We start from the raw sequence: 10,244 nt of genomic DNA on the forward strand, positions 1-10,244 counted from the left end.
ACATTGTTTAAACTATTGAAAACAGTAATTTCAGTTAAAATTCTGTGTAAAGTAGCCATCTGCAGCAAAAACAGGTCTTAATCGAGTCATTTAGAGTTACAACACCTCCAACCGTGAAAATTGCAGCCCAAACAAACACACCCTTAATGCAGCAACAAGGAACTCTTACGGCGATAGAATTGTGTGTAGTACGATGGGAAATAAGAAAGATGTTGGAACTAGTTGAGCATAGAAAATTATAGAAATGATGCTTGCCATCAGGTTTAGTTTCTATTGCAATTGATTGGTGAAGTGAGCTGAGATTAGGTATTGCAATTAATTTCTATTGCCTGACCAATTCAACTCTTCTTTCAGGTTGCTTGGTGGCAAGATTTCTGCAAGTTATTAGGACTAATAGTACTGCATTGGTTTTTTCTTCTCCTAGTGTACTAGAACTAGGTGTTGAATGACTGATGTACAAATCCGCAGATTTGCCATCACTGTTAATTACTGTTTTCGGACCATTATCTTAACTGATGTACTTATGTATTGAAGTGATGCATTATTGAATTTGACTGACTCATATTGGTGCTACATAATCAGCACTATGTGCAACTGAACTGTTTGGTTTACTTTAATTTATGCTAGCCAATGGTTTCGGTTGTTAGAATGTGCTCTGTAAAGAGCAAGTGTTTGGTCGTGGTTTCCGCTGTTGTATTGAGTCGTTTGCTTTACTTAAATTTACAAGGACAGAGTTCTGGGTAGAGTTCTCTTTTTCAGGGGCAGAGTTCTGTTGGACAGAGTTCTAATTCTACTACTAGCATCTTTGTATTGAACTGTTTGCTTTACTTGCCTTGGGCAGAATTGTGTTGAGCAGAGTGTACTGTTGTTTTGTTTACCCAAATGGGGCATTTGCTGATATAATATCAAAATTGGTACTTGCTTACCCCGTTTTGATTGCAACTAGTTTCACCTCTGGTACAAAACGTCTACGTGGAGACATGGGGTGACAATGCTACCTTTGATGACTTGTAAACACCGAGGGGTTATGTGCAAAATATCATTGCAACCCAGCGGGCGTTTATTTGCAAATAGCACGTAGCAGTGATGGATGGATCTAGTCCATACACACAGAATCCAACAGCCTGTGCTCAGGTTTCCAAGCTTCCACTGAAAATGTGGTTTCCACCTGATATTGTCTCAAAATTATAATGCATGTCCTGTTATCATCCAAAATTGCTGCCATTATCTCCCCGGTTGGAAGGCAAAACTTCTTAATAAGGGGGACAATCCGGTCCTACTCTCCCTGGTCCTAGAATTCTCGCTACTTAGAGCATCTACAGCCAAATGTGACCCCTCAAACGCCAGCATACGCGTCCGCGAGTAGTGACCGGACACTTTTCAAATAGCGTCGTCCACATCCGTATATTTTATATCCGATCCCCTATATACATGCTAAACCATACAACGTCGATCAAACAACGTAGATCAGCAAACAGACACAGACAAGCACAATACTTTCATCAAAAGATCGGATGTTCAAACGACCACCAAAGTTCACATAGACGACAGACAACTTGAAACTACATCTAAAACTTGAAGTTAAATTGAAAAAAAGCGGATCTTCACCACTTTCGGGCTGGCCCCTTCCCGTTCTGGTCGTCTGCGCAGCTGTAGCCGACGGCGGCTGGTGGAGGATCGTCCGAGTCGTCGGATGAGGAGCCGTCGTTGTCATCGTCAAAGGAGGAGACGATGATGAGGCCCTTGAGGCGCCGAACGGCCCGGTCCTACTTGCGCTTGAGCTTCGCCAGCCGAGCCGCCTCCGTCGCCTTCTACCTGGCCTCGCGCTCGGACTGCTCGATAGCTAGCCGAAGAGCCTTTGCATTCTTCCGATGGAGCCGCCGAGCGTCTGTCTCCGCCATCGTAAGCGACTGGCGGTAGATCCACGCGAGTAACCCGCCGCGGCGGTGGACAGAGCTCTCCGCCGCGTCCCTCTCCCTTGCAGGCGAAGCAACAGGACATCCTCGATTCCCTCCGGTTGGAGGCAGCTGCGGAGGCCAGACGCCGTCGCCGGCAGGAGATGGAGGCACAGCAGGCCGCGAAGGAGGTGGAGATGCTCGCCTACATGGATGAGGTCGAGCAGGAGGAGGGTGGGACGGGGCCCTCCTACCCGCTCGTCCAGCCGGCGCCCGGCATTGTCGTCGTGGACATCTCCGACGACGAAGAGTAACTAGGGTAGTACGTAGGATTTTTTTTGCATGCTTTTTATGGATGTAGGGGATGAAATATGAGAGAAGCGGATGCAAAGTGGCTAATTTGAGGCGTTACTGGTCTCTGTCCGCGGATGTCTGAGGGGCCTAATTTGCAAAGTCCGGCTGTAGATGCTCTTAGCGGTACACAAAATGGAAAAAATGAAGGGGCCGGACGGGGTGACACTTTGTGGGAGGGCCCAACACGAGACAAGGAAGGAGACACAAAGGAGAAAAGGGCAAAAGGGAAGACGGAAAGAGAAACGGCGAGGACGGTCCTTTCTCCCTAAGCTAGGATCCCCAGCCAGCCAACCAGCATCTTCTCATTCCCTTTTTAACTTTCACCATGCAAAATAATAATAATAATTTGGAATATGCATGTTCTCATCCGAACACAGGTGATAATAGGCAGCCGTGATGGCACATTCCATATGTTTCCATTCAGGAATGGAAACACGGCCGGCGAGTATGGAAGGGAGCAAAACCACATTGACTCCTGGCGCTGGCTGTACACCATCTGTCCTCCCTTCATATCCCCTTCTCTCTCTCATACACAACCGACCTCTACGGCTTCCTTCTTTTGCCATCCTAAAGGAAGGGAGGAGACGAGAGGAGAGATCCAAGAGCAGAGACAAGTGATTGATCAATGGCGATGGACCAAGAGCTGCCGCTTGAGCTTGGCGACTTCTCCATCGCCATGGACGCGTCGTCCCTCGCCGCCCTCTGGCCGGCGACGCCGCTGCTCCCGCCGGATCTCCACTCTACTTACCCAGACCAAGAGGTTCGCCGGCCATCTTAAATCTTCTCTCCGCCTTCTTCTCCTCCAATACATCTTCCTCCCTGGCTTTCTCTCAAGTCTTGACTGAGAAACTGCCCCTGCTGTCGACTACCTTCCCTGATGAATCCAGACGTGTACATAGGTTGCTGATTGATTGACACTGTGGTGAGATCCTCCATGGATCTTGAGAATGATCTTCCATTGGGTGAGATCGTGCATTACCGCTCCTTTCGCTTAATCTTTTTGTCGCCGTGGCGTGGCATGCAGAGCTCCTCGTCGCCGTGGCGTGCCATGCAGATCGTGGAGGAGGTGAGGCGGAGGCTGGCCGCGGCCACGGCGGAGCTGGAGGCGGCCAAGGAGGAGGTGCGCCGCAAGGAGCAGAGCATCGCGGCCCTGCTGGAGCTCGTGCGCCTCACGGCCGAGGAGCTTGACCAGCTCCGGCAGCACCTTGAGCAGCTCCGGCAGCACCTGCAGCTGGCCCGCGAGCTGGCGGCAACGACGACGTCAAGCAGCAGCGACTCGGGCGCGAGCGTCCCAACCTTCTCCCCACCAGCCGCCAACCCCCCCACCTTGCTCGAGGCCGGCACCACCGTTACAGCCATCGCCATAGATACCAGGAGCGCGCCAGTTGCTATCGACGACGACAGGACCGAGGCGGTGCTCGAGCAGCTGGCGGCCAAGAGGCCATTGCCGCAGCGGGGGCAGCTACTGCAGGCGGTGATGGAGGCAGGGCCTCTCCTGGAGAACCTGCTGGTGGCAGGGCCGGTGCCGCAGTGGCGCAACCCGCCACCTGTGCAGCCGATCCCCAGCCCCGTCATATCGGCGCCTTCAGGCTCTCGTGCCCCCATGGGTTGGGGGCCATGGTAGCAGCTCTTCTCATTTTCTACTCGTCGACGATACTAGGAATTCATGTATTTCCAGACTTATCTCAGGCAGAAAGCAAGGTGCCAGCTACTATGAAAAGTTCTGTAATCTTTGTAGACTGAACTTTTTCTGAATTGATTGAACATACAGAAGAACAGAAAAGAAACCCATATAGATGATGTAATCTGGATTCCATGGGGAATTAGGAGGTTACAGGCCGCATAAATGAGAAATGGCACCCGATCGCATCGACGGGATGCACAGGGAAGACCAATTATTGGCTTGAACTTGTCTTGAACAATGATCATCATGAATAAAACAGGCCACATTTGCGAATGTTACAGAGACAAACCTCATACATCTCCCCAACAGTGATGGTATTGCCTGTGTCGGTATGATAAGTACATGAATCATGAAAACATTCGACGGAAGAGGCAAAAGAAAAGGTACATGAATTTACATACAAGACAAAATATCACCAGGCAATGGTGCTTTCTCCGTATATGAACACTCTGTCCTCTAAATCCCTGATCCACTGGCATACTCTGTTGCATATCTTGATCGCTTGGGTCTGCAAAATACGTGTGCTCAAAGTAAGATCCATCAGGTTATTACACAGTGATAAATGATGGATTGATAGTATTGCTGAACTGTTTGTGGCAGATGCTAACCTTGTCGGCCAGTGGACTGAAGGCTGCATACAGCTCAAAATCCTGGGTTATCCAGCTCAACATAACTGCAACAAAAGGGAAATTATGTAACAAAGTAATTGTGGCACACATAGGTAAACAGGAAATAGCATCACACTTGAGCTAGTAAAATTTGAGGACATCAATGAAACAGAACCACAACTGCAGCAAGTAAAGACATATCTGGTGCCTCATAACAGCTAGCAGCTCATATCCCAATGGGTACGTGTCTATGTGAGCAGAAATGCAGAATGGATGGTACTACTGAATGGTTTTAGGTGTTTGAATGAAGTGTTTCCAGTTCATCCAGTTCAACATAAAATAGAACAGCATGCTGCACATGTGCCTGTATTTGTAAACATTCAAAAACTGGTCTTACAGAAAAGATACAAGATATTAGTTCCCTGCATACTATATGCCCTCATGGTTTCAGAAAAGTACTTCGTTAAATAGCTTTGCTTGCAGAAGTTGAGATCGCACAATTGCGTCATGTGAATGAGAAAAATCTGTGTGAGTTTTACAATCATGTAGCAACTAGAATAAAAGGTAATAGTTTCATCTCTCTCGAAGTTTGAACATGTCATCAAATGGCCATAACTTTTGTCCCTATAACAGGGTCCAGGTACGTACAACCATAGTCAAACTAAAATCTTATATAGTTTCTAGTTCAAATATACCCCCAGACACTAACATATATCACAGAGTTATGGACATAAGTGGAGCTTGATCAAATCTGTCTTTATTATTCTGCAAATTCAGTTTATACATCCCTTTGTTTCCAGAAAAATGATTTGAAGCGATGATATCTAGATCCTAATGGCATATTATTAGTGGCTAATTGGCTCTCAGAGCAGCAAAATACACTAAGAACGATTTGCATATTTCTATAGTTGCTACCTACACATTATATAATAAGAATTATAACTCGGGGAATCAACAGCAACAATCCAATCAAAAATTAATAAAATACAAGGTAGTAAGTTGTGGAGCGCCTGTGTAACTCACCATAATCCTCAGTTCTTCTGAATTGAGTTTTGTGCGGACCAGTTGCTTTATCATGCATGGAAGCATAAACCTTTTGATAAGCCTTGTACAATCTGCACACATCAGGTTTTCTCTCAAAGATGGTTCACTAATACATAAGTAAATAATGTACTATCACCAATATTCAATACCTCTTCTGTTGCTTGGGATTTTTTATGGGCAAGGCAAACTCAGACGATACGTACTGATCAAGATAGACACTTTTGTATATAAAATGCCAAAGTCCAGCTGGTCCACCAATTGCCTCATCAGAAGACAACGGTTGAGAATTTAGGCCTTGAGAAGACTGTGCAGGAGCTGATGTAGATTGAGAAGTAGGATCAATGGGGACATCTTCAACACGCAGTACATTCTCATGCAAAGACCTTTGGACTTCGAGAAGGACATTTGATTTCAATAGAACATCCTGAATGCGGGCCCTAGACATCGTTGACAAAAAGAGTAGTTGTCTCAGTTCCAATACATATTAGGCAACATTCACTCATTATCTTGTGATACTTTAAGTAAGTCTTGCACAGTTTAATGTGTACCTCACCTTGAATCTTTCAAATCAAAGAAGGCATCTGATCTCGGAGTAAGAAGAGTCAAGTAAGTATTTTCCTGCCATGGAGAAAAGATTAGTTCATATAATAAAATGACTTTCTCAAACCTAAACTAATAAATAAAATTTGATCAACACTGCATATAAACTTCTACAAGCTTCCATCTGTGCCGTAAGACATGCATCATAATTCTCATAATGAGGATATTGCCGGCACACTTAAGTGAACATGCATATTCAGATGCACCTATTTTACTCACATCAAAAAAATGAACATAAGCGTATAGGAAGGCCATAGGATTGTATCTTGGCAAGCATATGGGTGAAAAAGACTCCGAAGTCCTGCGTTAAACAGACAAATCTTGTAAGATGTTTGCAGGTCAAGGTTTTTCATTTTCAGATAGCATGTGATGATTACCTAAAAGATTCGGAGGACAATATGAAATTTGCAAGTAGTAATATATCATCAGGATGCAAAGTTGCCTTTTGTGCTCCCACAAGACTAATAACCTGAAAATTAACCAAGATCATAGCTCTCAGAAATAAGAATGCAGAGGACAAAAAATAAAAGATTTATGTATCCATCTCCTTAGACTTGCGAAGTTGCAATCATAAGTGTAATATTTGGCAATGGCCAAAGTTCTGTGTCTCGTGATGGGATGGCAGACGCAATTGGCTAGAAGCACATAATAACTAACATTAGCATGAGCATGAGCAAGGAGCAATCCATATTGGTATTGGTACCGTTTGTCAAGCTACAGAACACAGAAGTCATTGAGTCTACTGAAGAGATCGAAAACATCTGATACCAAAGAACAAAATGGCAATATTTCTACAGAATTCTCAGAAATGTGGCATATCAGCTTGGATATGGTTAAAGACATAACTGATTGACTGACAATAAAGTAAGATTTATGATACTGTTCTATGAACCTTTAGAAAGGTCAAGTGGCATCTAAAATGTATTGAGGAGTAACTATAATAAGAAATGTGTTACATTTTAGCACATAAGCACGATTCCAGCACAGTTTGATTAAAGAGTCCAATGAACTAAGTAGCACAATGGGCAGGAAATTGGACAAACCTGAAATTAACAAACGATGTAGCTCTCACAAAGACAAACAGAGGACTAAAGAAAATAAATGATATATGTTAAATGTCTCCAAACACTAGCAACCACAAGTGCAATGTTTGATATGGATAAAGTTTGGTGCCTTGTGATGGGATGCCAGAAGCCCACCATAACAAATAGTAGCACTAGAAGGAGCAATTTAAATGGTACTGGCACCCTTTGGCAAGCTACAGAGCACAAAAAACTGTAGACTATTCGAGAAAGGCCATTAACTCTACAAAAAGATCAAAGATTCTAATACGGTGATACCAAAGAACACAAATGGGAAGCTTTCTACAGAAGTTCTCAGAAATGTGGAATCCCACTTTGGATATGGTAAAAGACATAACTGACTGACAGACTGACGATAAAGTAAGTTTTATACCCATGTTATATGAAGCTCTAGAAAGTTCAAGTGGCACCTAAAGAGTTTTCAGAAGTAACTATAATAGGAAAAATGTTACATCTTACCAAATAAGCATGACTTCAGTACAGTAAGATGAAAATATCAAATGGGGTTAGTATGAAAATGTAAGTCGGACAAACCTTGTGATCACACATCAACAGTGCAAACAGAACTCCCGAATCAGCAATGTCCTGCAAAACTGCGCTAGCAGCCTGTCTTGTTGCTTGGGCAAGGGGAAGGCATGTGTATGCATGAAGAAATGTAGCGGGATTCCTGTAGAATGGTTCAATATGATTTCAATTAAGTACTAAAGTCCAAAATGTATTAAGATGGGATCTGTGGAAAGGAAAAGGAAACAAGCTAACCAGCTGAATGCACGTATAAGAGATAGGAAAACCGCATCTGTGCCACCTAGAAGTGGTGCCATATCAAATTTGGGATTCTTCTCAAAGCACCTGTTGACCGACTTTGTCAAAATAAGCAACATCTGCAAATTTGTGTTTTCAGACAGAGAAATCAGTGCAAGACTGTATAATGATTATGATAACAGTAAAAATACAAGAAATTCAAATGTGTTAAGATGGATGCAACAGTGGAAGCACCTGACCATACATGAGCTCTAGTTGGCCCCTCAATCCTTCAAACGTCTCTTCAGTGCAACTTATACAAACTAAATATATGGGACCTTTGACAAGGAAAACTATCTGAAAGAACAGTGTAAAATCAGCTTAGAATACAAAAAAAAAAAGGTTTTCCGGTGAAATGCCCATGTCAGTGGTGTCTGATTGTTCAGGCGGCGTGCATTGTCCTGAAGTAAGATTAAAAGAACAGAGTAAATTTGGACAAGGAAGGCCATCTGACCTGATGTTTTCCAGCTCTCACAAATTTGATATGATCACCACTGGATAAAAAGGAAAAAACACCAAAGTAAATTTCAGTACAGCCCAAAGGAAAGGGTTAAGGAGACTAATCATTGCAATGACCAAAAGCGGATTGCATACCTGTTCTCCACAAAAGAAACGATCGCTTGCAGTGTAGCAGAAAACCCAGCTAACCTGTGCTCATCCCCATACCTAGAAGTTGAACAAGATGAAGGAAATGTGATGTTATGGTTTTACCTGAGAAATTGCAGCAATTCCTGATAAACTCTATCATGAATTCCTCTTTCTTAAGTGTTTTTACCTAGAGTATATCGGCTTGCCGGAGTTGCTCAAGATGAAGAAATGCTTCTTCCTCTTCCTCCATGAAGCTGAACCATCGTCCTGGAACATCATGGATGGAACACATTCAGGGGTGAGACGACACAAACACCTACACCTCCAGCGGTAGCAGCTACTGCGGTGCATGCAAACTTGACTTGAATGCCACCCAGGACACCAAAAAGGTAGCAGAAAACGAAAATTTTGGAAACTATGTACTGCAAGTTTGGTAGTTTTTAGATCCGTACATACAACATTTATGAGTGAGCATGGATATGTATCATCACTGAAGCTAAAGCTACTTAATAATAATGTCAGCGGTCGGCATCGAAATTACTAAATGAGGAATGAATTGAGGGGAGAATAATCCATGCAGCTCAAGAAACAAGAACACAGAGCGTGCAGTGTAAGATTAAGAGGGCGTGCTGGGGTGACCTCGTCGGCGTGCTTCTTGCCGCGCGCCCAGTCCTCGGCGCCGGGGGGGAGGGGCGGGGCGGGGTCGGGCTCGGCCTCCTCGATGCCGCCGCCGGCGCCGGCGCTGGAGGCGACGCTGCTGCCGCGCTCGCCGGCATAGCCGCTGCTGCTGGGGCTGGGCGGGCCGGCGTCGCCGTAGGCGTCCTCCTCCTCCTCCTCGAGCCCCTCGAACTCCTCCCTCCGCCGGGACGCGGCCGTGCTGCTCCCGCCCCTGGACGCCGCCGTCACGTACCCCTCGTCGTCCTCGTCCTCCTCGTCGGCGATCTCGTGGCCGCCGCCGCCGGCGGCGAAGTCCGCGGGCAGGTAGGCGCCGCGGAGGGACAGCGCCGCCAGGGCCTCGTCGGCGGCGGGCGGATCGGGGGCCGGATCCATGGCCGCGGAGGGAGTGGGACTAGTGAGGGAGAGGGAGGGGGGTGGAGGAGGAGGAGGTCGATCTATCACCGGTCATCGGGTTAACCGGACCGGTCGGTTTGACCTGACCGCTTGGTACGAGCTTACTGTGTTAGTAATTGTTGAGTTCATCTCTCTTGGCTAGATTTGCTTTCCAATTGTAGAGTTCATCTTTTGTGTGTGGGTCCTGCGGCGCCTACACCCCCTGACCCCCGCGTCCCTCCTTGAGGCAACACGGGGGAACCCTAGAACTCCGCCGCCGGCCGCCCTCCCCCCCCCCCCCCCGTCCCTTCCCTCCTCCTCGCCGCCGTCGAGGGCCGCTGCCGGGTGGGTCTCTCCTCGGCGCGCCCCCCCTCTCCTAGCCATGGCGTGGCGCTCTTCGTCGGTTGAAGCTTGGTGGCGTGGATCAGCGAATTTTCGGCGGCTGCTCGGCGCGGTGGCTGTGGTGGTGGCGCGGCCCCGTCCGGTGGCGCTACCTGTGGCAGCGGCGGCCGGGGGTCTCGGCTCCGTCCTATTCGGC

General features: G+C 46.5%; 2 protein-coding genes across 4 annotated transcripts; one reads left to right on the top strand and one right to left on the bottom strand.

The window, feature by feature from the left end:
* Positions 1 to 2,522: 2,522 nt before the first annotated feature.
* Positions 2,523 to 4,171, top strand: LOC123081048 (uncharacterized). Its single transcript, XM_044504016.1, has 2 exons — positions 2,523 to 3,009; positions 3,274 to 4,171. The coding sequence occupies exons 1-2, from the start codon at positions 2,875 to 2,877 to the stop codon at positions 3,871 to 3,873; spliced, it is 735 nt and encodes a 244-aa protein (XP_044359951.1). The 5' UTR covers positions 2,523 to 2,874; the 3' UTR covers positions 3,874 to 4,171.
* LOC123081047 (vacuolar fusion protein MON1 homolog) lies at positions 3,959 to 9,808 on the bottom strand. Of its 3 annotated transcripts, none has more exons than XM_044504012.1 (15): positions 9,296 to 9,808; positions 8,844 to 8,923; positions 8,663 to 8,734; positions 8,523 to 8,562; positions 8,264 to 8,365; positions 8,027 to 8,148; positions 7,802 to 7,934; positions 6,563 to 6,654; positions 6,405 to 6,486; positions 6,139 to 6,203; positions 5,735 to 6,022; positions 5,565 to 5,656; positions 4,542 to 4,606; positions 4,350 to 4,441; positions 3,959 to 4,254 (listed from the first exon to the last, which is right to left on the bottom strand). In XM_044504012.1, exons 1-15 carry the CDS (start codon positions 9,704 to 9,706, stop codon positions 4,224 to 4,226), a joined length of 1,767 nt encoding a protein of 588 aa, XP_044359947.1. In that variant the 5' UTR covers positions 9,707 to 9,808; the 3' UTR covers positions 3,959 to 4,223. The 3 variants fall into 3 exon arrangements, with proteins under 3 accessions (XP_044359947.1, XP_044359948.1, XP_044359950.1); XM_044504013.1 differs by having other exon boundaries at positions 4,335 to 4,441; positions 9,296 to 9,807; XM_044504015.1 differs by having other exon boundaries at positions 3,959 to 4,441.
* Positions 9,809 to 10,244: the final 436 nt, after the last annotated feature.

Source organism: Triticum aestivum, chromosome 3D (assembly GCF_018294505.1).
Source record: "Triticum aestivum cultivar Chinese Spring chromosome 3D, IWGSC CS RefSeq v2.1, whole genome shotgun sequence".
NCBI classification, from domain to species: Eukaryota; Viridiplantae; Streptophyta; class Magnoliopsida; order Poales; family Poaceae; genus Triticum; species Triticum aestivum.

Coding starts and splice junctions, on each gene's coding strand:
- LOC123081048 (XM_044504016.1), top strand. CDS start 2,875: ATGGCGATGGACCAAGAGCTGCCGCTTGAGCTTGGCGACTTCTCCATC. Junction 3,010..3,273: donor CTACTTACCCAGACCAAGAG/GTTCGCCGGCCA, acceptor CGTGGCATGCAG/AGCTCCTCGTCGCCGTGGCG.
- LOC123081047 (XM_044504012.1), bottom strand. CDS start 9,706: ATGGATCCGGCCCCCGATCCGCCCGCCGCCGACGAGGCCCTGGCGGCG. Junction 8,924..9,295: donor GCAAGAAGCACGCCGACGAG/GTCACCCCAGCA, acceptor ATGATGTTCCAG/GACGATGGTTCAGCTTCATG. Junction 6,655..7,801: donor TGTTGATGTGTGATCACAAG/GTTTGTCCGACT, acceptor GTTAATTTTCAG/GTTATTAGTCTTGTGGGAGC.